Source organism: Corticium candelabrum, chromosome 2 (assembly GCF_963422355.1).
Source record: "Corticium candelabrum chromosome 2, ooCorCand1.1, whole genome shotgun sequence".
Lineage (NCBI taxonomy): Eukaryota > Metazoa > Porifera > Homoscleromorpha > Homosclerophorida > Plakinidae > Corticium > Corticium candelabrum.
The window spans coordinates 4,432,158-4,459,657 of record NC_085086.1 but is presented as its reverse complement, the minus strand read 5'-3'; the positions used below and the strand labels follow the sequence as shown (position 1 = coordinate 4,459,657).

General features: G+C 39.9%; 3 protein-coding genes across 8 annotated transcripts in view; 1 reads left to right on the top strand and 2 right to left on the bottom strand.

Moving 5' to 3' along the window:
- Positions 1-8,096, top strand: part of LOC134176328 (sushi, von Willebrand factor type A, EGF and pentraxin domain-containing protein 1-like) — an 18,807-nt gene extending 10,711 nt beyond the window's left edge. The window contains exons 5-20 of the mRNA XM_062642999.1: positions 23-499; positions 625-798; positions 938-1,111; positions 1,189-1,365; positions 1,447-1,638; positions 1,707-1,886; positions 2,848-3,033; positions 3,090-3,263; positions 3,528-3,713; positions 3,770-3,943; positions 4,560-4,757; positions 5,785-5,970; positions 6,058-6,237; positions 6,291-6,467; positions 7,016-7,072; positions 7,135-8,096. Coding sequence (XP_062498983.1) covers positions 23-499; positions 625-798; positions 938-1,111; positions 1,189-1,365; positions 1,447-1,638; positions 1,707-1,886; positions 2,848-3,033; positions 3,090-3,263; positions 3,528-3,713; positions 3,770-3,943; positions 4,560-4,757; positions 5,785-5,970; positions 6,058-6,237; positions 6,291-6,467; positions 7,016-7,072; positions 7,135-7,427 — 3,185 coding nt within the window. The 3' untranslated portion in view covers positions 7,428-8,096. The remainder of the gene's footprint in view (positions 1-22; positions 500-624; positions 799-937; positions 1,112-1,188; positions 1,366-1,446; positions 1,639-1,706; positions 1,887-2,847; positions 3,034-3,089; positions 3,264-3,527; positions 3,714-3,769; positions 3,944-4,559; positions 4,758-5,784; positions 5,971-6,057; positions 6,238-6,290; positions 6,468-7,015; positions 7,073-7,134) is intronic.
- A 606-nt stretch (positions 8,097-8,702) lies between these two features.
- Positions 8,703-20,141, bottom strand: LOC134176153 (P-selectin-like). 4 transcript variants are annotated; one of them, XM_062642833.1, is made up of 11 exons: positions 19,992-20,141; positions 19,559-19,637; positions 15,587-15,781; positions 15,348-15,524; positions 15,012-15,185; positions 14,756-14,956; positions 14,523-14,699; positions 11,855-12,079; positions 11,621-11,800; positions 11,323-11,538; positions 8,703-9,188 (listed from the first exon to the last, which is right to left on the bottom strand). In XM_062642833.1, the coding sequence occupies exons 2-11, from the start codon at positions 19,617-19,619 to the stop codon at positions 8,896-8,898; spliced, it is 1,899 nt and encodes a 632-aa protein (XP_062498817.1). In that variant the 5' UTR covers positions 19,620-19,637; positions 19,992-20,141; the 3' UTR covers positions 8,703-8,895. The 4 variants fall into 4 exon arrangements, with proteins under 4 accessions (XP_062498817.1, XP_062498815.1, XP_062498818.1 ...); XM_062642831.1 differs by lacking the exon at positions 19,992-20,141 and adding an exon at positions 19,702-19,923; XM_062642834.1 differs by lacking the exon at positions 19,559-19,637 and having other exon boundaries at positions 19,992-20,140.
- A 523-nt stretch (positions 20,142-20,664) lies between these two features.
- The window catches only part of LOC134176152 (sushi, von Willebrand factor type A, EGF and pentraxin domain-containing protein 1-like), a 13,400-nt gene continuing 6,564 nt past the window's right edge, over positions 20,665-27,500 (bottom strand). For all 3 annotated transcript variants that reach the window (XM_062642827.1, XM_062642829.1, XM_062642828.1), the window contains exons 4-13: positions 27,393-27,500; positions 27,057-27,230; positions 26,734-26,907; positions 25,617-25,793; positions 25,366-25,560; positions 25,131-25,307; positions 21,778-22,005; positions 21,534-21,713; positions 21,244-21,459; positions 20,665-21,155 (exon numbers count right to left, since the gene is read on the bottom strand). The exon at positions 27,393-27,500 is cut by the window's right edge and continues 66 nt beyond it. In XM_062642827.1, the coding sequence (XP_062498811.1) occupies positions 20,863-21,155; positions 21,244-21,459; positions 21,534-21,713; positions 21,778-22,005; positions 25,131-25,307; positions 25,366-25,560; positions 25,617-25,793; positions 26,734-26,907; positions 27,057-27,230; positions 27,393-27,500 (1,922 nt within the window). In that variant the 3' untranslated portion in view covers positions 20,665-20,862. The remainder of the gene's footprint in view (positions 21,156-21,243; positions 21,460-21,533; positions 21,714-21,777; positions 22,006-25,130; positions 25,308-25,365; positions 25,561-25,616; positions 25,794-26,733; positions 26,908-27,056; positions 27,231-27,392) is intronic.

Below are 27,500 nucleotides of genomic sequence, written 5' to 3'. Positions count from 1 at the left end.
TAGTTTGTTCGTATCTACTAAGGTCCGATGAATTTGAATGTTACTGGAATTACGTCGTTGTCAGACGGCCCATTTACTGATCATACACACAATGTCGAGGGAAGCGCTGATAATGCTGTAGATGGTAAATCTGCGATCGGTCAATCAAAAGCGCTTGGATTTAAGTTCTGTGCTGTCAATAATTACAGAAGAGACGACAAACTTCAGTTTCTTCGTATTTCTCTCTATCAAAGGCAACCAATTCTTTCTGTTCGTTTGCACTTGAGAGACCCAGCAAAAACTTTTACACCAACAAGGTATTACAGCAGACTCGGCATCGTAAATGTCAGCGTTGGTAACTCCAGCAATGTGAACGATACACGACGACAGTGCGGGTCGTCGTATCAAGCAAGCCAAGGACAATCACCATTGTTTATCTGCTTTGCTACTGGAAGTTATGTCTGGTTGACTGTAAGAGCAAACTATTATCTTGAGGTCTGTGAAGTGGAAGTTTATGCAGGTAAGGAATACACATATCTAGAGGATCACTTGTCAGTGTCTCTTATTCAATGCTGCAATTGAATACGTAAACGTTGTAAATACCGCTCGTCTACGTATTTACGTGAAAGGATGTTTGTATGACAGATGTTCACTGCACTACTCCTGATGCTCCTGCCAACGGCAAATACAGTATCACAAATGATTCCGTGGGTGGGTCTTTGTCAGTGGAATGCAATGAAGGGTATAAACCCACATCTTCTGGCCCGATTACATGTGAGAACAGTGGAAATTGGAGTCAACCGTTTCCAACGTGCAAAGGTAAAAAGTTGAATTAAAACTTTAGTACAAGTGCTTATTGACAAAAAATTGCATGTATAGTTGCTTTGTAGTTTTACGAATCTGTGCTGCAAATTGTGAGACTATGAATTTATGCTATGGTTTCGTGTTATCGTAGTAGCTGGTTGTAATAAACATGACAATCCAAAGAACGGGAATGCTTTGGCGTCTACTGATGAATCTGGAGAAATAATAAACGTAGCATACTCTTGCGACAAAGGCTACCATCTTATTGGAAACAAAACTCGAGAATGTGATCATGGAAGTTTGATGGGAGATCCTCCAATATGTCAGGGTAAGGCAATTCGAATATTGTATAGTTATTAATATATTAATCAACAAATCTTTGTTTTATCATGTTTGCGTATTTAGCGGTGAGTTGTGGATTACCTCCTATCGTGAATAACGGAAATTATTCTGGAAAAGTGTTTTCTTACGGAAACACAGTTGAATACACATGCAAAAAGGGCTATCATTTGGAGGGTCCTAGAGTCATCATATGCCAGAGTAACAGGACGTGGAATATAACAAAGAATTTGAAGTGTGAACGTAAGACATTTAGCATTACTCTAGCGCGTGTGCACGTGGCCTGCGTGTGCAAAAATTACTTTATTTTATTTTTGACTACAGTTTACTGTGAAAGACCTGTAATTCCTCATCCTGGACGAATCACCAACATTTCACCTGACATTACTGAATTTCCGTTGAACACAACATTGAAATACGGCTGTGAAACAGGATACCTACTTGCAAATAATTCAGGAAAGTACAGTACCTGTCGGTCTAACGGGTCATGGTCATTGGAATCTCCTTCATGTCATGGTTGGTACATACTAATCACACAAAGTTATGGTTAATTTCTTGCTCAATTAACGCTCATACTTTTCTAGCTGTCACATGTCTTCCTCCAATTTCTTCCTCTAAACGGAACTATACCATTCTAGACGAAAAGTTCTCTTATCAGGGTAGATTAAGGTTTACGTGTTCCAGCGGATTCTACCTGAATGGCTCAGAGTATGCACAATGCCAGGCGAACGGAACTTGGAACGTGTCTTTCCCTTCATGCATACGTAAGCGATCAACTTAGCATGAAGTCCCAATTACGTTGTTTTGTGCATAATTTACATTTTGGTATTACTATGCTCTAGATTAGGTATACCTCTTGATGAATTTGCAAGTTTAAAATAATATTGTGATAGGTTGCGCAGTTACATTAATTTAACTTAAATGTGATAGCTTGATGTTAAAGAATTTGGTTTATGCCTATGAAGATTGATGTGATTAGTGAACACGTAATTAAGACTTGAACGGCTAATTAAGTGATTTCTGAAGACCTGATAGGAAATTCAAATTGACCTTCAACAGAGCTGAATTTGCAGCAACGTTATCAAAATTTTGGACTAAAGTCAGGCTACACACAAAACACAAGAAATTATGCAGTGGGTATACCTACTTGAGGCAACAGAAGGCACTTATTTAATTATAAATTTCAAATAAGTTTGTGCATTGAATTTGTAACAAATTATTGTGATGTAACGTAAGACTAACAACACCAGTCAACAATTTTGAGACCAGAACATATAGAGCAGTCAGGTTACAATACCATGGATGCTTTTACGGACGCTATAGATACCAAGCACATTGATGCACATTTATTGTTATCACATTAGAATATATTTATCGAATATATTTATCGAATATATTTATCTGTCGCTAGCCTTTTGTGAACCTCTTTAAACATCAATAACGGAAACCCGTTCAATATGATAACTAGGGACATCATGAAGCATGTTACAGTACGGTGACCTATGTGATAACGCTTATTTATGAGTTACCACACGGGCAAAAGAGAAAATCAGACAGTGCTCATGCATCAACAGCATCAACGCTGTTCTTTTTACACATGTAAAATATTATGAGTATATCAAGGAAACATAATACTTGATAATTTTAATTTTTCTTTTTGCCAATGCAAGGTATATGACTCCATGGTCTTGATGAGTGGCCAATCGTATGTATATGTTCATTTAGCGTTTTGTGAGCCTCCTCAACTCACGAATGGATACCTTGAATTTAGCGACAATAATGGAGAGCATGACGTTGATAGTACAGTGATGTATCATTGTGATCAAGGTTTTGAGTTATCTGATGACAAATGGAAAACAAGAAGATGCCAAGAAAACAGAAAGTGGTCAGGAACGGCACCAACATGTTCTCGTAAGTATTTTACAAAAATGTTGTCAAAACAATACTTCTTGCAATATTTATTGTAGGTGTCAACTGCGGAGCACCTACTGTTTCGGGGAAAGGCTACTATACTGGACAGACCACCACCTACGAGTCTATTATAGAATTCGGTTGCAACGACGGCTATTACATTGACGGTGCTAAGAAAGCCAAATGTCTCCATACAAAAGAGTGGGACAAGAAGGCACCAAAATGCATCCGTAAGTAAACATGATACATTTCAAGGACAGATGCAGCAATTTAAAATTGTGGTTCTCTTGGTTTACGAAATGACCATATAACATCTAGTATCTGTGCTTTGAAGACATTTACAAGACTTTTGATAGATAATCTGTAAAATCTTTATGAGCAGTAACCTGAACTTCAATAGTTTTAATATTTAACCTGAACTTGATAGTTTTAATATCTTGTTGCTATGTAACCCTAGACTTGATGATTGGCTAACGTCTTACTTTTTCATTTAGCGTTTTGTGAGCCTCCTCAACTCACGAATGGATACCTTGAATTTAGCGACAATAATGGAGAGCATGATGTTAAGAGTACAGTGACGTACCATTGTGATCAAGGTTTTGAGTTATCTGATGACAAATGGAAAACAAGAAGATGCCAAGAAAACAGAAAGTGGTCAGGAACGGCACCAACATGTTCTCGTAAGTATTTTACAAAAATGTTGTCAAAACAATACTTCTTGCAACATTTATTGTAGGTGTCAACTGCGGAGCACCTACTGTTTCGGGGAAAGGCTACTATACTGGACAGACCACCACCTACGAGTCTATTATAGAATTCGGTTGCAACGACGGCTATTACATTGACGGTGCTAAGAAAGCCAAATGTCTCCATACAAAAGAGTGGGACAAGAAGGCACCAAAATGCATCCGTAAGTAAACATGATACATTTCAAGGACAAATGCAGCAATTTAAAATTGTGGTTCTCTTGGTTTACGAAATGACCATATAACATCTAGTATCTGTACCTATTTGAGACCAATAATTGTTAGAGGTATATGTATACAATTATGGGAGACTTAAACTTGTCTTGTGAATTCTGGTTTTGTGGAACCACAAGAATTCCCTCTGAATCCTCCCTTGCATTGACGCAAAGGACTGATGTAGTTTGTGCAATTCTTCTCTCAGAATACAAATTCTACAAATGCAATAGTTAGTTGGAAGGTACTAGCTAGGCGACAATCGTGTAATATATGAATGAATGGTGTTAGACGTGTACTACTAAAATTTTACTTCTAAAAATTTTGTAATTTACTATGTCATCAATAATTTATGGAAACCTAATGCAAATGCCAAAAATACATTGGAAGTCAATAAGGACATAGTTGAGTAATGGTTAAAATTAATACCAAAACTGGCACATGTGTGCTCATTTTGAAACTTACATTACAGATTAATATCGCTCGAATACTATGGAGTATCTATAAAGATAAATGGAGTGTACAATCTCTGACAGAGTGATCACTTGATATGCTTGTATTTTACAGCATTCTGCAGGAAGCCGTCTATTCTCGCTAATGGTGTCATCGTCGTTTTGAAACATGGTGCAAATGAAAACCAGTTGGACGTCGGCACTCGTGTGGAATACGAATGTTCTAAGGGATTCGTGTACGTCGCTATCTCTAACATTAGGACATGTACTGGACCGCTCACATGGTCAGGAGTGGCACCCAAGTGCACACGACGTAAGAGTGCAAATAGCAGACCTTAGTCTAATATATAAAGCTCAAATTGTCTCTGTGTGTGTGTGTGTGTGTGTGTGTGTGTGTGTGTGTGTGTGTTTGGCGGCCACGTCTTTTGTCCGTTCACAACCGAAATCGGCAGGCAGACTCGGCACGCACAGGGGAAGGTTTGCGTAACAATTAAAAAATTATGCACCGGGTCCCCTCTCGAGGGGTCGACCCCCGCGTAAAATTTCTCGATGACGCAAACGCTACACATTCCAGTTCATTTGAACACACGCCCACACCAGTCCTGTGTAGACTGTATGCATCGCCGTCCTTCGTAAAGCTTCGACCAATCGAATATCTCTTGCCGACGAAACTTACTCTTCTAGCGCTTTCGTTTCTCTCCAAATTCTGATTGCATTTGCACCGAATCCAACCTACACGTTCTCTTCAGCAAGCGCTACACGGGGAGTGTGTCGATTTCGATCGAAACAAGCGCGAAGAGCAAGATTCGAATTCATTCAGCATATCCGGGACATCGCAACAAAGATTGCACGTGACGTGTCCACAGACCTATCTTTACACTACAGTATCTTGCCCGTACGAAGGACGGGCCGTGGATCCTAGTTGTCTTATAATTAGCTCTTTCAAACATCAATAACGGTAGCCCTCGGTACAGTGACGAGGCCCTTAACATCATGATGTTAGCAGCATGGTGACTTGAGTAAAATGACTTCAGACAAGACAGAACTGAATTTGCATTATGTTTTAAGTTTATGCTACATACAAAACTCAAGAAAATCTGCAACCATTTCTCTAACTTAGAAATACAGAATGCATGCACTTGTACTCACTGTGCATGCATGGTATCCTTCTCTTACGCTGATAGCTTAGTAAAGTAATGCCCCAGTTGACTGCACACGGAGGGAGTTGCACTCCCGATACTTTTATTATCCAAATTTAATATTTTCTTGTTGTAATTAGTTGATAATGTAACAAGATACTGGTCTTGATGATTGGCTAATGTTCTACATTTTTCATTTAGCATTTTGTGAACTTCCTCAATTCACAAATGGATACCTTGAATTTAGTGACAATAATGGAGTGCATGACGTTGACAGTACAGTGACGTATCACTGTGTTCAAGGTTATAAGTTATCAGACGACAAACAGAAAACAAGAAGATGCCAAGAAAACAGAAAATGGTCAGGAACGGCACCAACTTGCACTCGTAAGTATTTTGCAAACTTAGGTGTTGTCACAAGAATTCTTCTTAGCAACACGAAAATAAAATATTTATAATCTTCTCTATTTGCAGAAATACAATGCCCGGATATTTCTAATGAAACTATCAAAGATGGCAGTATTCTTAGCACTAATAGACTGGTTGACTCTATTGCCGTGTACGAATGTAACAGAGGATACCGCATTGTTGGAGACAAAACAAGAATATGTCAATTGAATGGCACATGGTCGGGCAATCCTCCAGTATGTCAAGGTACTGTACACTAGACTTGTTTTAAACCTTCACATGAAATAGAACTTCTTCAGGCAGCAAATGCGATTCACTAGCTTCACCAACTAACGGCAACGTTACCACTCGAGCTGTACATACTATTGTTATCTCGACTTACTCTTGCAAGTCAGGGTATCGATTGAAAAACGGAGACAGTTCTAGAGTTTGTTTACCAAATGGGCTGTGGAGTGGAAATGAACCATCATGTGAACGTAAGTATATATGAGAACCATCGGTTCTCCATGCATGGACATTATATACTATGTACGTTTGAAGCTGAATGTAGATCTTGTACTGATGTTCACGCATGATTTACATAACGTTAATAATATAGTATTGGTAAGGTGCTACCGGACTGCTTCTAAGCATGACATATGCTACATTAGAGAACAATGGCTCACCACGTCTACAAATAGATTTGCACTTGGCTATGCATGGCAAGCCGATTCTTCCGGACTGCCGCTAAGAAGATGCCTTAGTAGTATTTGCATGGGCATGCTGCTTGACATGCAACCTGTGAAAACTGTTATAACTATTTTTTTGTTTGGGCTACATATTTATTAAATATTAACAAAGCTTGTGCCCAAGTGAACTAAGGGAATTTCTACTTGTATTAAATTAAACTATATCTCTTCATTAATTAATGTGCTAAATATATGCCATCAATAAATAGCTAGTGTGTGGTTTTCCAAAGTTAAATTGATACAATTTATATACAAGAACCTTTAAAATAATTATTAATATCTGGGTTTTCTGTTAGCTTGCAGCTGTGATTCTACTCAAACACGTCAAGATGCCAATAGGAAACGACATGCTGGTAACAACAAATGACAATTGACTTTCATTAATTAACAGAATTAATTTCTACTTGTATTATAGTTGTTTTAGTCCAAATAACTTCTTCAGCCCAAGAAAAGAAAGGACAAGTATCATACAAAGCTAAAGTTGAAAAAGTCTGCCGTGCCAACAATGCCGTAGCACGCAAGATAAAGTCTGGAAATGTTGTTTCACTTGCTGTCACCCAGCAAACTCAGCATGGAACTTGCCGATGTCCCGACTTTCAGAAAAAAGTCATGTACAAAGTAGGGGTCAAGGTCAATGGGAAATCCGGGAAAATATGGCAACTTGAAGTGCCACGAAACTTTTATGTGGCAGAATCAACAGTATGCTAACAGATTAAAGCAGCTTCAATGCTAATGTCAGTGGTCCTACTAGTAACAGAGAATTCAGATGCTGATAACCTTCATTGAATAGTATGAAATTATGAGTACTTCTAAATTCCCTTCAACAAGTAGTAGTATTAAAGTGTTTGTTGGCAACGAATTACATCCTTGTGTACAATATTGTAAGCTTCCCAATGTGTGAATAAAATTCAGTTTATTAAATATGATTAACACATCAGGCGTTGGCCTCATTCTTCTCCATAGGGTACTTCCTTACTTACGTTAATGCAGTTGAAATCTCATAAAATATTAAAGGCAAATACTCTCAACCGCATTCGTAAATCTAGGATTTTCAGGCAATATCATGTGGTGTGTGTGTGTGTGTGTGTGTGTGTGTGTGTGTGTGAGAGAGAGAGAGAGAGAGAGAGAGAGAGAGAGAGAGAGAGAGAGCTTTTGCGAGTGTGTCCATGTGCATAGTATAGAGATCATTCAACCGTTTTGGACACCTTTTACAAGAATTTAAATATTTCGTTTGGGGTTAGGTGGTAATGGCTGTTCTATCTCTAAACCTGAAGTGAAAATGGTGTTACGAACGTCGTGACAGGTGTTTTTAGTAGTCTTGTGTGCAATAAACGGTTGGAGATTAACCAGGGAAAGTATTTCATACTATACATCAGCCATAACAGCATGAAGTCACTACACTGTACAGGACAAACTCTGTGTGGACTATAGTTGACCCATATAGGTATTCCACTGTTTCACCCAAATTTGCATTCATGCTGTGGCAGCATAGGGACATGAATTGCTTATCTATATTAATTAAATAACAATTTATTTTTAATATAATAAACAAACCCCTTTCAAAAATTTTGCTGTGGCTACTTGCCTAGAGCAACGAACAATCATACGTGCTATATATTGCTTGGTGCTTCACAAACTTAGGTTCCCACTTGTATATCAACAAATAAAGTACTTGCATATTACAATGAGTCTATACTGATCTGATATGGCTCAACAACGTGACAGTTACTATTCACTGAGAATGTGTTAGTACATACTACAAATTTACCCTCTAGATAGATCCTTTTTGACCAATTCCTTCCTAAGTCACCCAACACGGTGTACGGTGACACAATATGACTAGCACAAGAGGCTCTGCATGGTACAAGACTACAAAATCAATAAAGAGACCTCTACTTCTAACCAATTGGAAGCTGATTTCAAAGAATTTAATTCCTAAACCTTGTGCAATCAGACCCTACTGTTTGTATCAACTTCCTCTCGTAAGATAGTTCTTCAAATCTAAACATTTAGAGTCTATTGCAATCATGCCAACAAACAAGTCAACAGTACTTACACAAACCCTAATGATACCGTAAGGTATACCAAATTACAGTCATGTACTAGCAATACCCTGTACAACAAAATAACGTCTGATCTAAATGCCTCCTCGTAGATCAAGTCCCGATGTTGGTTACTAGCTAGGACAAACTGTTGCCTCTTCCACGTAGAAACTTTTATTTACTCTCAGCTCAAGCAGATCAGCCGACGAGGACACTACATTGACTGCGACTCCATAAGTCTTGCCTTTCACAAACTGAGGACACTGAAGCCGACCCTGTGTAGATTCCACCACCAGCAATGATGTCTTGGTAGCATCCACAGGAATGGATACACCTTGGGCTGAACTACACATGGCTGCTACTTTTACTGTGTAGCTCACGTCACCATTCTTCTCTTTTCTAGCAGACGAAACACGCACCAAGACGACTAAAACAAACATTACACATAACGTTAGCAGTAATACAGCAAACTGTAGTCTAGTGTAACTCAACCTACTACCAAAATGCAACAGAAACACGAGCATACATTATTTGTATTAAACTGCCACACATTTTTTGTATGCCTGAATCTAAAAGCATGATTCAATCTACACCAAAAATCTTTATGGACTACACTTGTACACCTTTTTTATATAATTGGCAATATAATTTTGCATGGTTTCTTTGGACTGCAGATACGACACCCTGTTACATGCTTATTAATTATTAGTTGTACATAAAAATATTATGGTTGACTTTGTCTACTATATGGGGTGCATTTCTTTTGCCTCTTCTGCTCTTCTGGAATAGAGGTGTCAGAAGAGAACAGAAGAGGTCAATCATGCGCAGTCTGATCAGAAGAGCCAAGCCAAAGGAATGACCAGAAGAGGACCTAGAAGAGCTGAGCATAGAGGTGTCAGAAAAGAACAGAAGAGGTCGATCATGCACAGTCTGATCAGAAGAGCCAAGCCAAAGAAATGACCAGAAGAGGACCTAGAAGAGCTGAGCATAGAGGTGTCAGAAGAGAACAGAAGAGGTCGATCATGCACAGTCTGATCAGAAGAGCCAAGCCAAAGAAATGACCAGAAGAGGACCTAGAAGAGCTGAGCATGCGCATTAATAGTTTACACGTCCAGACGTACTCTAGTTGTGAAATTAATTAGCAAAATAAGGTTTTCACTAAAAAATTGGATCTCTACTTGAAGAGGCGACTTCTACAACCGTTGTTTCCGTTTCTGGTGCCTCAAAGGGGATCCTTGGAGAACACCCAATAACAGCAGCTGTAGTTGTGGGACTTGATATTGCTGGAAGATCACCTGGTTTCCAAAGCAATGGAAGCGAAGGACGCTCATACGGCTCCATCGATACGCGCGTTTTTAATGCGCATGTCTCACAAGTCACGAGACCTCTTCTCTTCTGCCTCTTCCGCCTTTCGACCAGAAGAGCCAGAAGAGGTCTCGTGACTCTTCTAACACTTTAGAAGAAGGGGGGAGAAGCAAAAGAAACGACCAGAAGAGGTTGCATGACTCTTCTGGCCTCTTCCAGAAGAGCAGAAGAGGCAAAAGAAATGCACCCATGAACAATCAACAAATTCAATTTATTAATTAAACAGTTTATCCTAATGAGTGCTAATCAAAACATTTAAACTAGCTTTAAATTTTGCAAAAACTACGCAAATAGGAAAGTTTGTAATACACTCCATCTTGCAGTTATGGTAAAACCACAGAGCCAATCTTAGCTCCCTTGTGCACTAAAGTCTCTTCAGAGCACTGACTAGAAGTGCTTACACTCGTGCAAAGAAACAAGCCAACAACAATCAAGTAAATAGCAAAAAGCATCATGAACATGTGCAACATTCAGATAACACACACACAAGTAGACGAGTTTCCAAGTACCCTGGAAACCCTTTGAGATACATACTAGGCTGCAGTATAGTGTATACCGGGTATCCCAAACGTCTGGCCCCATAGGAATCAAATGTATTTATCACAATAATTTTGTTTGCCTATGTATGATTTCCACTTCATTTACAGATTGTAAAAATTATGGCCATTTAGTTAACGAGAGAAGAAAGAATGATCTCGCAGTGGTTCTCTTATATACTATTCCTATGAGATCAGGCTTTTGGGACACCTCTATTATGTCGCTATGCCCCTCCATAATGGGCAAGTGGGGTCTCTACCCCCATCTGGGCGCCCACCAACCCGGCAGGTGAGCCCAGCGGGGTACATGTTTCCGTGTAGTCCATACGGCAATCAATGACTAGCCAATTCGATATAGATTGCAGGCATTACGGTGACCGCAAACTCGTGGACAGCACGCCTAGTGGATATCAACGACCACCAGGAAAGCACTGAACGTCATCGTCAACGGACCGTTCGCCAGACCACAGAAACTCCCCAACGACTGAAACGAGTCATAGTCTCATGGATAAAGCTAGAGAAACATGAGAAAGAAAGACAGACAAGTTTCATTATTTACTATCGTCACTGGGGTTTGAACTCCCAAACCATGGAGTGGTAGCCATTGCTGCTAACCACTAAGCCACGGCTGTGACTCATAAATATGATGATAATTACAACCTGCATCACGTCTGCTCAGAGCAACTGCCAAAGTATGAGGTGATACACATGTACACTTTTCCTTGCACTGTTGCTCCTTGAGGAAATTGTTTTCATTTCCAAAGCATCCGCCATATGTGAATGACTCACACCGTTGTGTTGTAGTGTTGAAGAAATATCTCTCCTCATTTAAATAATTGCATTTGCCAGCATCGTAGGGAAGATTGCAAACGTCAGCTACATATGCGCAATAACAAATGCAACAAACATCATTACCAATTTTCAACTACAACTGTAACCTAATTGCTACAATTCCTACTTTGAATGCATTTCTGTGCACAGTCAACTTCTGTAAAGAAAGTGTTGTGTCCTTCTAAGCAGTTTCCATGTTCATACCGTTCACACTGCTGAGAAGTAGAATTAAACCAGAAACGATAAACAGTGGCTCTACATGTGATCCCACTAGGTGCACTAGGTATGCTCAAACTACACACTCCACCTAGAGTCAGAATACACTATAAAGTTACATAAATCGATATCAATTATAACATACCAAATTCACAGGTATCATTCGCAGCAATGTCCACATCATGTTCATGAGAATGGCAAGATTTAACTTTCAAAAGACATTTGTTGTTCTCCTGTACACCATTAGTGCCACAAACTGGAGTATAATCAGAAGGACATTGTGATTTTGGCAAGCATTCGCACACGCCTTGCCCATTGCTGTCGATGACACATTCTTCTGTTACTCTGCAATTTGACTCGGCACATCCATCTGCATGTACAAGACATACAAATATTAGCAAGACATGCTTCTGTCTATAAAATGTACAATTTGCAATGTACTAACTACCAATCATAAAAGCTCATGGGTACGTTGGGCAAAGAAATCTGGCTTCTCGAGTTATAATCAGTTGGTAACTAACTTCATCTACAATGACAAGCAGTTCTATATAAAACCAAAACAACAATGTAGTAAAAGCACTCGGTAACCCAAAACCAAGCATGCAAACTGGTGTAAACAACCCAGTTCTGTAATCTGTCCACATCCATCAGCTTCGACAGTACCTATACGTACAGCATCTCTACATTTCTTGCAATGCTATGGCAAATCTCAATCAGTATTAGTCCTTTGCTAAGGAAAAATTCACCTATAATAAAAGCGAAAAAAACCACAGCTGCAAATGCATCAGATGATTCTGATGTACAAATGCCTATTTTCAAAAGTCAATGCACTGTACACATTGTGGTACAGTTTCCATATCTGATAACATACTTCCATCCTATGTCTTTCAGCTATAATGTAGTAGCTCTTAAACAGCCTGTGTAGCTCTAATATTTTCGTTCAGTGTCTTTTCCATAGAAAACAATATGACACAACAGTAATGTTCACCTTGTCCCCAATACTACCAGGCGGTACATTCTGGATTGTACAGCACCAACAGATGTCCTGCCAATGTCATCTATATATAATGGCGCTAGCGCCACTTCCGTCCGTCCCTACGCACGCAGTGCTGCAGGACGGATGGATGGATCAGCAAGAGACACTGCCAGACGGGTGCGATTTCGAATGACTTGGGTGGGCTTTGTTTCGTCGCCGAAGTTGAGTCATGCTATAGGCAAGTACACTCGGTGCAGGATGGGTTCAATTTCCACTGCCTACCGCTTGTGCTCTTGACTAGTTATTATGATTCTGCCTAATTTAACAACATCCAGCTGAGATAGGTCTGTTGTGTAAGAGCACTAATTAACAATGACTAGTTTAGCAAGCCTATTACAATCAGATGTTGTTAGTACGACCACATTTGTCCCGCTGCTTTCTGTTGGACTAATGTGTGTGTCGGATTATGAGTCATAAAATTGATAAATACACAGTGACCCATGTAACTTGGTTCGTTGTACATTGCTTGGCCAAGAACTTGTCAGACTTCAATAGGAAGTATTAGTCCATCCTAGCACCAATTCACCAACACAAACGAGTTCCAATCAAAAACAAGGTAAAACTAAATATCAATTGATATCAGAACAATCTTCAAAACCAGAGAAGCAGCATTGTGCAAATTGGAAAAATTAAAATCAACAATCTTACTGTATGTGTACTAGCCTCGGTTCCAGACGCTTTCCCGTATGCGCTGCACGTGACAGGTATATGGGGTCAAAAGTAGGAGGAGCGAGCGGGAGAGCGTCTGGGCGCACTTGTACTACAGACGAGTTCAGGGGCGGGAAAGCTATTAAACATGAAACGCTCCGCACCAATAGGAACTTCCCGCTCGCTCCGAGCGGTGGTTTTGATTGGTCTACAACAAGAACAATACCACTTAGTTTATGGTTACAATTCTAGACATGCTAATTAACGTTGTTAGACACACAGGTAGGCTAGTATTACAACAGCGGCAGCGTTTCTTGCGATGGAGGTCTTCCCGAGTGAATTAGAAATCGAAGCTACGCCTGTAGTACATAGACTGATCTTCGTAGATCCATGTCAGATGATTCAATAGCGGAAGCAGTAACTGTTTGCTGTCCTCAATTCGTGATCGAAGCTGTGAAGTCGTTGCAGCACCTCTGCATACATGATATGTCATCTGGCCTGAGGAGACGACGTTTTCGCATGTTTTGCAACTGGCAATGGCAAGTCTGTGATATTCCACATGACGCTAAGTGTGTGCAACACTCTGCAGGTCTTTGGTAATGTAGACTGCTCTTTCCATCCAAGCCATTGCTTTCTCTCATGAGAGACCAGGTAGCAAGCTTGACAGAACACGGTGTAACAGTTGTAATGATAGCCGCTAGCTTGTTTGAAGACGAACAGATTCAACGTGGTGATGTCAGCGGTGTGTTTGGCAGTCCATTGGAGAAACGCCCTCCAACAGAGTCGATTCCGCGATCACGTCGTTGCTGTTGCAGACGAAGTTCACTGCGTCGTTCAGTGGTTAGCCTGTTTTTAGTGAGTGTTTTGATGCTATTCGAATGCAACTGACTGATGAGTTACCTACATCGTATTACGATTGCATTGTGCAACCTAATGCAGTTAGACTAATGGTATAATTTGGATCTAATAGCTTTCCCGCCCCTGAACTCGTTTGTATTAGCAGTGCGCCCAGACGCTTTCCCGCTCGCTCCTCCTACTTTTGACCCCAGTACCTGTCACGTGCTACGTACGGGAAAGCGTCTGGAACCGAGGCTATATGTGTACAATACATGCAAATTACACTACTCACGCTGGCAATACGGTTCTGTGCCACTCCACTGGCCTGAGCTTTGACACATTCTTGTCTTGCTTCCATATCTCAGTTGAAATCCCCAATGACAGTTGTAAGTCACCGAAACACCATAGTGGTTGTCAAAGCTTGACAAGTTGCAATTTAGCGGTTGAGACAACACAGGGCAACTTTTTACTAAACAACACAAACGGATGCAAATTTGAAATCAACAAATATCTTCTCAATCATACTGTCACAAGTCGGTGGCTTATGTGACCACACTGCTGTAGAGCCTTCCAACGTGCATAATAAAGTTGCAGTTCCATTAATCACATAACCACCATGACAAAGAAATGATGCTGTGGTTCCAAGAGTGAAATCTGTCTTGCTGTAACTGACGTAGCCATTGAGCACTGGTTCCAATGTGTTTGAACAGTTTAGAGACAATAAGGCTACAAGAGAATGCAAGAATTCAAACAACCACACAGGAAACGAATATCGGCATACCATCTGGAGCACAGACAATATCACTGTTATTCCATTTTTCACTATCCAAGCAGGTTCCCGAAGGACTTCCCAAAATTGTATACCCAGTGTTGCAAAAACAACTGCGCTTACTGCCGAATGTATGTCCAGTCTCCTGGCATTTACCGTTCGCAAGCTGTCGCAATGGTGGACATTCTGCAAATGCAACATAATATAAATGCAATAACCATACAGAGCGCTGACACATTAAGAGCTCAAATGACAAATACTAAAGAAGACATGCCGACAGTATTAGATCACTAGTCAAAACAACCACAATACAAAACAACTGAATGAAAAATGTAGATATCGGCATACTCTTAGGAACACACGTAACGTTGCTGTTGCTCCATGCTCCGGTCTTCAAGCAAGTTCCCATCCAGTTTCCGACCATTCGGTATCCAAAGTCACAGAAACAATGAACTTCACTGCCAGCTGTCAATGTAGGTGCAACACACTTGCCATACTGCTGCGGAAGTGGTTGACATGTTACAACTGCAAAATAACACAAATTCAATCATAACACAAAGCCTTAAAAGAACCAAGAGCTGCCATACCAATCATACCGCGCACACATTTTGGAAGAGGGTTAGTCCAGTAAGTCACATTGTTTTCTGACCTCATACAAGTAGAAATTCGCGAGCCCTCAAGATGATATCCCTCATCACAGTTGAAGTTCATGACATAACTGACATTTCTTGAATACTTCTCAAAATAGCCATTTGCCAAATTGTAGAAATGAGGACATTTGTCTAAATCAGCACAAGACAACAGAACAAACCACATTATCAGTACTATTTCAAAATTTATGTAATAGTACAACAGGTAACAGTCAGTTGTTCATGCAAACTCCTCTGATCATGGCTTCACTGTCTCTCAGGTCCAAAAATAAGACTCAGTCACCATCTACACAGAGTGTCCTGACAAACTTGTGTTTCGTCCAGACATCTGCTATAAATGGTTTCCACAGCAAACAATAAAACTCCAGCTGTATCCTCCTTTCGTTCAAGTAACTTTCCAATATACGTGTGCACCATTAATTAACTTGTTAGCTCCTGTGGAAAACTTTACAAAAGCTTTAATTAGCACATACGATTATATTGAATGCTTCATGTTCCACAATAATTTCTAAACAAAGTTGCAATCGGCTTTTGTAGCTGTCATGAGTGACAACCAATGTAAAAAAGGTTTGCATTAACTACTAAAAGTGTCCTTCAAGTGTAGCACAAGAGAAGCGCTGCTCTACATCTGCATCAGCAAGTCTAGGTCAGAAAGACAATCAGTAAGATAAAGTTACATCGAGATTCCTTCATTCATGTTGATGTGAGTAACTTCCATTCCTTTTGTGACATCACAAGAACGACATATCAAATTCACGAGAAGATAACTAGTCAATAACCACGCACTGACTAAAAAATCTGAAAAATTTCTACGTGCCTTTTACTTTCGGAGCAACATTTCTAGACAAAAAAGTTAATGCCGATATTTAGCATGACACACTCCCTTTTAATGCTCAGATTCACTAGTCCATTTCTGAGTTCAACCACAATAAAAATAAAATTTTGACGTACGCATGGTCTCTTAGGTCAGACCAACTAAACTTCTTAATGCTCGGATCCCAGTCCAGTTTGGAGCTCAACAAGAATCAGAATAAAAGTCTATTGTGCACATGCACAGTAACATTTCTTGTGGAAGGCTTTGTATTGCGAAGGCAAATTGGCGACTGCACAAGTGTAAACAGCACGTATTTGTGCATCTCCTTCCACATTCCGCTAGTCTCTTTGCAGCACATGTTTCTGTGTCTGTTTCCATGTTCCGTTGGCTCTTTCACTGTACTCGTGTTCCTGCTGTTTCCACGTCCCACTTTCCTCTTTGACAGCTTTCACATTTTCATCCGTTTTCGCATTTCACTGTCTCTTTCACAGTGTGTCCCTTAGAACTGCTCCTTCCTAGCATCATTCCTTTGCTTCGAGCACATAACTACCGCCGCGCCATGCCATTGCTCATTTGCTTGTCAAACTGCTGTTGTCAACTCATTGTCTGCTCTCAAAAATCGTGCTGTCCCCTTTGGAACTGAGCTTATATGCCATCCGACGTCCTACATTTACTCATTTTTAGAACACAAACTGAACTACTTGTTTGTTGAGCAGTTGTTTATTACTTAAGTGGTCCTTAAAATATAAAGACTAAAGCGTTGTTCAGGGCAAGACAACAAAACCTGCGCATGCTCAAATGTCACATGGTCATGTTATTTATTTTTCAGCCGGCCAGTCGGGCTTTTATGTCAAAAAATCCGAGCATCAAGAAATTCAGTTGGTCTGGCCTTTGAAAAAACAACTTATCCAAACTATGACTTAAACGTTGAAAAGAAATCTCCGGGAATTTTCCGGGAACTGTCAGAATGTTGCTAATTTGGCAACGAGCAAAAAGAAATTCAGTGACCGAGTAATTGGTAAATTGAAATTCCTAAAATTACATTTAACTATTATAGTACATTCTTTGTTAACAGAGTCTTTCTGCCCTTCGATGGTTGACTGTTGTATTTGGCACGGCTCAACAGCCCTTTATTGACTGATTCATCGATTCCTACTAGTTTCACTTACTGTAGTATGTCGAATATCCACACATTAATCAACCAGATGTCGATTATCCAAATATGCACACTGGCAGATCATGTGACTTACAACAGCATGCTTGCCACCACATGTGCAGCCCCGCTGCTGTGCCACACAGGTCTTGAAAGAGGTACAGTATACCAGTTCGATCGCCGTGGCTACATAAAAGCATTAGTCTACCTCAGTCGAAGATACCTACATTCTCTTCAAAAGTACATGTATATTGTGTGAAAAACAGTTCTGTTTTATTATAAATACTATTTGATTTTACAAATACATAAATCCTCAATTTTTGTTATTACCGTACTTACTCCTGTATCACCCCATACCCATCAAGCCTCATCCCCAACTTTAAGCCCAGTGCCTGACATTTTCACACCAAAGCTCCAACTAATTGGTTTTAATCGGATGATAAGCTCCTTGACCATTTTCCTTTGAGCAAAAGTGAACTGAAACAAGAAGCTGCACACTTGTTGTTTACTGACTCAGACTCTGACGCACGCAGAATTTAAAAAGCTTTAGTACATCGGAGATGACAGAGGATTAGTAGATATTATTGGTAATAGTAAAGTTTGTTCCAGCAAACTTAGTTGCAGGAACTAGTCAAACACAGGTACATTTCTGCCAATTAATACCTACAAGTGTCATATCCTCCAGCAAGACCCCATCCCCTACTTTACAGACTAAGCTGATGAGCCATGGGGGTGGGATAATACAAGAGTAGGTTTAGGTTGGTAGTTCGGATAATAGACTTCACAGTATGTCATTTCAGTCGTCTCCAATAAACTTCCAGGCTGCTTTGGCACCAATGATAATTCTATCATCACTGTTCAATTATTGTTTAGCAACAATAACCAAAACAAAATTACAGTTGGACACACCTGAGAAAGTCAACATCAAACAGATAATACTAAAACAATGTACAACAGAATAAAGCACAAGGTCAATACACTAAAATTCTCAATTGCCAGATCAATCAAAAGTGTAGGGTAATCCGGGGTAATTCCGTACACATTTGCCTTGATGACCCATATCATGAAGACAACCCACCATTTCAACTTGTTATTGTATCTGCCTTCAGTATCGGTCGCTGCACTACATTCAGGAAATTTTGTGGTCATGTCCTTGCTGACCTCGATTAGAAACATGATATGTGAGGAAAGGTCAGATTTAGTGGGTGGGGCAATTCCATACACGTAGTTACCAATACTCGTTTATCTCAAAGGTTTGGAGTTTCTAACACCGTTCAACCCGCACTAACACTTACAAATGGAGTCTGTGTGTCTTTCTGAGATGTACAATTAGCGTTCAGTCAACACAGCCGTACAACTAGATCACTGAGATGCACAACCTGCAAGCTAAACCTACTCTATTGTCACCTATCTTATAGTTATCAGAGCTGGAAACTACATCACTATTGTGATTGAGCGGCACGCCAGTGAAGTAGGTAGGGATTTGCCCCCCCCCCCCCCCCCGGCAACATTGCATGGATGGCTCTTTACTAGAAAGTCTTATCTCGCGAGCAAGTTTACAGCTGACAGATCGTAGCACCGAAGGCCAAATACTACGGCTACAAACAGATATGCAAAACGAGTTCTGTTCTTAAAAGTTAGAACGAGACAAGTCAGCAGATGTGGTACCTTTGCTCAGAAGTCGCTGTCTAGATTCTACAAACGATAACACTAGCCGCTACTTTTGTTTCTTTTGTTCCATTCGGAGAGCTAGACAATGAGCTATTCCACGAGTGCTTACTTACTACAATAGAGCTTGGTTGAGAGCCGTGACCAGCCATTAAAATCAAACTGTACGGAATTACCCTGGTTACCCCATGTGACATCTATTCACACTTTTGGTTTCCACAGTTAATATTAACTCAAATAACAAACTAATAATACCCAACCACGACACTCATACCTGAGAGAACAAGAGGCACGACAAGACACCAGCACCACAATACAATACCCGTATTCTTCATAATCACGGTGTGACACACCTGCAAAGAAAAACACCTACGGCTGCAAAATGACGTCATACTTGGAGGTCACGACTGCACTTCCTGCTAAATGAACCTCCACCCAAGCCTGGAACGAGGACATACAAGTCCCTTGCTAATGACCTATGCAGACGACAGCTCTACATTTAGTATATAGAACTCCGAAACGCGTAGACATCGAGAGCAAGTATACAAAAAACTACAGACGTGCAAGACGGCCGGCTGAAGTCGTCTCCCACCTTGTGTCCTTGACCAGCTGAACCTCAAGGGAGTCACACGCATTGCTGTGCGGGTCCCTTGTCTCTGCTACTGATATCTGACAATGTCGCGTTCGCACGTAAACACCAAATGTACCTCAAAACGTCGACACTTCTAGCACTTGTCCACGGCTAGGCGTAGTCAAACGGTAATAAGCAGATAGTTCCCTATCGAAATCGTTGCAGAGACCACAGAAATTACGGCGGACGACTACGGTTAGACTCGTGACCCATCTCGCCGCGCCTTCGTCATTCCCGGATACTAAATTCTCAGAGCGGTCGACTAGATAAATCGCCTAGGTTTTCGCTGCGAGCTTGTTAACCACTGCTGCCCTGCCTTTGCGTACATCACAGATTCAAATAGGAATTGTATGGCTATTGGTAGAAGAGCCTGTACATGTCGAATCAGCGAAAGTACAGGTGTGAATGACGTTCTACAATAACCGGTGACAACTGGGTCTGGTACGAGTCTAGTGCTTGCAGCATTTGCAAAGAAAACTGTACCATTGGCCGGCTGTCAGCCTAATTTAAATTTAAATTCAACACTTGTATTGAATATTATTTACATTAATTGTCTTCGACGACAATCATCTCCCCTAGAAATTAGTGCTTCTAGAGACTGACCAGATATGTCACATCAAATATATATATATATATATATATATATATATATATATATATATATATATATACACGCACGGCTCTGATGTGGGTCATGTGTAAATACGACTCTGATGTGGGTCAGAGCATATATGGCTCTGATGCGGCTATTACGGCTCTGTCTCACTCTATTGTTATATGGCTCTGGTTTAGATAAGTAGCACAAAGCTCTAAATGGTTTAGCAGCAAATCAACACGGTAAAATTAAACAAAACCTACAGTTCTCACTACACTATACAAAATGTATCTGATATTGCATGTAAACTGTTCACCTCCCTACTAGATGATCAAGCACATAACATAAGTTATTAACTAGGACAAGTCATTGTCTCTTCCACATAGAAACTCTTAGTAACTTTCAACTCCTGCAGGTCAGCCGAAGAGGACACTTGATTGACTGCGACTCCATAGGTCTTTCCTTTCACGAACTGAGGACACTGAAGATGACCCTGTGTAGATTCCACCACCTGCAGTGATGTCTTGGTGGCATCCAAACGAATCGATACACCTTGACCTGAACTACACACAGCTGTTACTTTCACTGTGTAGCTCACTTCACTATTCTTGACTTTTCTAACAGAGGAAATGCGCAGCAAGATAACTAGAAAACACACAAAGTTAACACTTATTATTACATAATTTATTATATAGTATAAATTAAATATGATCATGATGTAATGACAATTAACCTGCATCACGACTACTCTGGGCATTCACCAAACTAAGAGGTGATACACATGTACACTTGTTCTTGCACTGTTGCTCCGTATAGAAATGATTTTCATTTCCAAAGCATCCACCATATGTGAATGACTTGCACTGTTGTGTGGTCGTGTTGAAGAAGTATCTCTTTTCGTTCAAATAGTTGCATCTCCCAACATCAAAAGGAAGCTTGCAAACATCAGCTATATGTGCAATAATGAAATGTAACAAACATCGTTACCAATTTCCAAATACAACTACAACTTGTTAATCCTACTTTGAATGCATTTCTGTTCACAGTCAGATTGTGTAAAGAAGGTATTGTGTCCTTCAAAGCAGCTTCCATGAGCGTACCGTTCACACTGTTGAGAAGTAGAATTAAACCAATAACGATAGGCCATAACTCGACACGTGTTTCCTGCAGGCGGACTGGGCATGCCAGCACCACACACTCCACCTATGGGCACAATATGCTATACAGTAACAATCACTAATATTGTTCAGTACAAGTTAGTAATTACCAAATTCACAGTTTCCATTTGCAGCCACGTCCACGTCGTGTTTGTTGTCGTGACACGATTGAACTTTCAAAAGGCATTTGTTGTTCGCCTGTTTACCGTTAGTGCCACAAACTGGATTAAAGTCAGAAGGACACTGCGCTATTGATATGCATTCACAGCCGCCTTGGCCATTGCTGTCAACTACACAATCTTCTGTTACTCTGCAACTTGACTGGTGTACGCATTCATCTGCATATACAAAAAATAAAATCTACATAAAGGTCTGATATATATATATATATATACCTATATAGCCGTAGTGTGTGTGTGTGTGTGTGTGTGTGTGTGTGTGTGTGTGTGTGTGTGTGTGTGTGTGTGTGTGTGTGTGTGTGTGTGTGTGTGTGTGTGTGTGTGTGTGTTCAGAGTAAATACATATACATACATACATACATATATATATATATATATATATATATATATATATATATATATAATGCTCTAAATTTCTGACTAGCATTTTGGCTTTTCAGACTCTTGTTATATCAACTGGTTGGCAACCACCATCAGCTAGAATGACAACTAAAATGAACTAAACTCATTGCCATCTGGATGTGGTATCCATGCATCAAATCATACCTCTACATAATACCAACTTCTGTTTCCAAAGTTAGACAATGCACACCAACAGGTGTCCTCTCATGTCTAACAATAGTTCCATGGTCTCAAAACATACTGTTTTGGCCGTATACATATAAAATAATTTGGAAAACTTGGAGAAATAATCATAAAGATTATACCAGCTGACCAAACAAAATAAAAATTTATTAACCACTTTGAAGTTACGAACAGATACAGTTGTCATTGCACTGCCTAAATGGCTACAAAATAACAAAGACTCTGACAGAACAAAGTAGATACTAAGCAGGACACGGAAACAGATGCTGTACAACACTAAATAGCCAGACCTTTTCTGCCGTGACTATTACGCATGCGCACATCAAATTATATTTCAATTACGCTAAATATTAATCAAATTATATTTTGATTATTACGCATGCTTGCGTACATCAAATGAGTCTGAGCATAAAAAATTTAACCAGTTTGGCATATACATATCGGCACAGGAAACAACAAACAATGGCTTGAGCCAAAGTGAGGATGTATGCCCTTCATGCTCCCATCTAGATGTAGTCTTGCATGTCAGTCATTCTGGAGTGCAGTAGAATGTAATTTTCCTCTCCTCTTCCCCTCACACTCCAAAATGCCTTGGCATGCAAGACTACTCTAGATGTGTACACAATCTAGAATCAATAAAGATGCAGCATTATAAGGTGACAGTAAGCATCACTAAGTATATATATATATATATATATATATATATATATATATATATATATATATATATATATATATATATATATATATAGTACCGGTCAAAAAGGATTACTCAAATCAATATTTACACATATGTGGCATGTAAAATTACAATTATCTTAACAAAATTAGTGTTATATTGATTCAGTATTTTGTGTAACCTCCTCTAGCATCTATGACATTGTTTACTCTTGCAATCATGTCATCAACAAGGGTTTGTGTTCTTTCTTGTGGCACATTATTCCATGCTGTCTTCAAGCATTGCCACAGCTCTGACGTGTTCCGTGGCAACTGCTGCTGAACAACACGCGCAAGATAATCCCATATGTGCTCAATTGAATTAACATCCGATGATTGAGTTGGCCAAGGACTAAGAGAGCTGTAGCCATTGTGCTGCAGCCATTTTCAGACACTCTTTGCCCGTGAGTGGGAGCATTGTCATGCATAAGTGTGACGTCGCCATGACCTAGTTCAAACTCGTAGATTGTTGGAACTAGCGCATTTTCGAGAATGCAGATGTACTTTTCAGCGTTTAACTGCTCGTTGACCAATGCAATGTGACCAATGATTCCTCATCATGCAGCCCCACACCATGATACTACCTCCAACCTGTGCTACCGTCTGCACTACAAAATCATCTTGCAGCTGCTCTCCTATCCATACGCGACCGCTAGTACGAAACAACTCACATTTGCTTTCATCACTCCAGATTATGCATGGCCAATCGTCAATTGTCCAGTTTCTGTGGTTCTGTGCAAATGGAGGCGGCAACCACGATGCTCAGCTGTAAGGCATAGCTTCCATCAAGCAACGCTGCCAAACAATCCACCCTCTCGGAGACACCTTTTAACAGTGGAGATGGAAATGTTTGCTCCATTGGCCTGCAAAAATTCGGACCTAAAAAGGGTGCAGTTAATCGTCGGTTAGAATGCAATATTTGGATCAGCTGGCAATCGTCTCTCACAGAAGTCATGCGAGGTCTCCCGGAAATTCTCTTTGCTTCCGTATTTCCAGCTTCCTGTTGCCTTGTCGTTATGTTGGAAACTGTTTTTTGGCTACAGCCAATACGTTCACAGCTATTTGCCTTTGACTGTAACGTTCTTCCCACAGCATGACGATTTTACCACAATTCTCAGATGACGTTCTATCTTTCCTGACCATTCCGCTCTAAGGTAGTTCTTAGGCAATTTGCAATGCAGCAGCACAAAATTTGCTCAAAGTAGTAAAAGAAATTTTCAGCTGAATGCTAGGTACCTTAGTGGACAAAGTGTAGCAACTGGGCAGGAAAAACAATATCTCTGCCAAATGCAAAATAGTTAATCTAATATCTAAAATTGTATTGCTCAGCTAGCGTTGCTAATGGTAAAATACAAAATTCTGCAGATTTCTCTGCAAACAAAACTATACAAAAGTACATCATACATGTAATTGACTAGTTTCAATAGCACAAACATGTTCTGTGGGAATAGTGATGACAAATTATTGAATTACTCTAGATCAGCAATTACTACGAGTGAGTAATCCTTTTTGACCGGTACTATATATATATATATATATATATATATATATATATATATATATATATATATATATATATATACTGTAAAAAAGTTGAAAAGACACAGTCACCAATAAGCTTCAAACTGGACATCAAAACGGCTTTGTAATCCATCAAGCACAACTAGGCCACTACACTAGGATCATCAGCCTCAGTAGCCTCGTGCAATCTCTGGGTTCTCTGCCATAATTTTTAACACAGATTAGCAAACTTGCAGTCTATAGCAGTCACATGAGCAGACTATAGCAAGACGTATGTAAACTGTAGCCTCGTCTTGCACAATGTCTGGGACTCAAAGAGGTTACCGTAAACTTTGCAATTATTTCTTCAAGTTTATGTAAAGAAAGAACAATACAATTGGCATACATTGGCAATAATAGAAAACGTCCTTTTAAATCATACTTTGTGTGTACAACACATGCATGCCAATTACACAACTCACGATGGCAATAAGGTGCAGTGCCGCTCCACTGGCCTGAGCTTTGACACGTTCTATTTTCATTGCCATGTCTCATTGCAAATCCCGAATGACAGATGTAAGTTACAGAAACACCATAATGACGCTCAAACGTTGATAAGTTGCCATTCGGCGGTACAGACAACATAGGACAATATTTCACTACACAACACAAGCAACTGCAAATTTATGATCAATAAAATATCTTGTCAAATCATACGATTGCAAGTTGGTGGATTATCTGACCACACAGCTGCTAAGTTTTGCACTGTACAAGTTAGAGTCGTCCTTCCATTAATTACATATCCGTGATCACATTGAAATGATGCTGTGTTTCCAACATTCACACTGGTATAGTTAACATAACCATTGACCACTGGTGGAAATGGGGTTGGACACTTCAGAGACGACAAGTCTGAAAAGAACACAAAAATGCAAACAACTAAAAAGGAAATGTGATCATCAGCATACGGTCTGGAAAACACGCAACGTCGATGTTACTCCATGCTCCTGTATCCAAGCAAGTTCCAGATGAGCTTCCTACCATGAGATGTCCATCGTTGCAATGGCAATTAACTTTACTACCAACCGCAGTTACAGTTGCCTGGCATACACCATTCTTCAGCTGTGGCACTTTACAAGTTACAGCTAGCAAATAATAAGAATTCAATACAGATACCTGACACATACTGTAAACGTGGAAACTTTTGAGTGGTTAAAATCTTCGTAATTTCCAGTTGAAATATTTTCGTAAAAATAAACACCAGCAAAAAATTATGAGGGCATGGCCAAAGTATCACTTGCTTATCGCGCAATGCTTAACCATTCCGAGGGACTGTAGACATAGTACTCACACTCTCTCCTCAGCTTTCGGTCAGCTCTCTTATGGGGACCTTCTTGAAGTGACGCACAATCATTCGCACGACGCAGTCTTTCCTGTTGAAGATAGTAGACCAGGAGCGTCAGTGGGCTGCTGAAGACACGGTCTTCTCTCAACATCCCCCGGCTTTTCGTATCCAATTCAGTAGCACCATTACAATTATACTAGATCACGTCTGTGACGGATGAAATCATGTAACATATGCTTGAAAGTTGGAACCACAAAACTTTTAACTCACAAAATGGTTTCTGATGCAAAAACCCCGAAAACGTTAACCAGCAAAAATTTCCACATTTACAGTACTACAGTAAGTACAGTTAACATATGCAATACTAATACAGACACAAGTACAGTATTATACCCTTTTCACACAAGCTCTGTTCCAAACCAAGCTGAACCGAGCTAAGCTGGCCCATGCCAGAAAACTGACCCAGCCCCATTCACACAGCATCCAGAAAAGATGAGCTAGATTAGTTAGTAAAATGTTTCTTAAGGCCTACACTGGCAGCTGGATTGTAATCCAATCGCGATCTCAAACGTTGCATCCACACCTACTCTATTTTTGGTGTAATCACAATCCAATCATGATAAAATGGCTGACCTAAAAATTTTAGTTACAAGAGCTCATGTGAAAGGGATATTACAATTAATTAACACAATCAGACAGCAAACAACTAAATGAAAAATCAAATATCTGCATACACTTACGATCACATGTGATGTCGCTATTACTCCACATTCCATTATCCAAGCAAGTTCTCAACGACTTTCCTACCATAACATGTCCAGCATTGCAAGCACAATCAACTTTACTGCCAAATGTTAATGCAGTCCCTTGGCATAAACCATTCTTCAGTTGTGGCAGTGTTTGACAGGATACAGCTGCACAACAATAAAAATTCAATAACAACACACCACCTTGACATGTAAACAGCTAAGAATAAAGTATAGTAAAAAAGATAAGCTTATATAGTCAAGATAATCAAAACGTAAATGAGTAAACAGTGTGAATGACTAGCATATACACTTACGATCACATCTGACGCCGTTGTTACTCCACATTCCATTATCCAAGCAAGTTCCCAACGAGTTTCCCACCATAACATGTCCAGCGTTGCAAGCACAATCAACTTCACTGCCAACTGTTGATGTATTCCACTGGCACACACCATTCTTCAGTTGTGGCAGTGATTGACAAGATACCGCTGCACAACAATACAGATTCAATAACAGTACACAACCCTGACATGTACACAGCTAAGATGAAAAAGTAATCAAAAGGAAATGCTGACGGTATTAGACCAATAGTCAACATAACCAAAAATGCAAATGAGTAGAAAAGACTGAATGACAGCATGTACTCTTACGATGACATGTGATGCCGCTGTTACTCCACATTCCATTTTTCAAGCAAGTTCCCAACGAGTGTCCCATCATAAAATGTCCAGCGTTGCAAGAACAATTAACATTGCTGC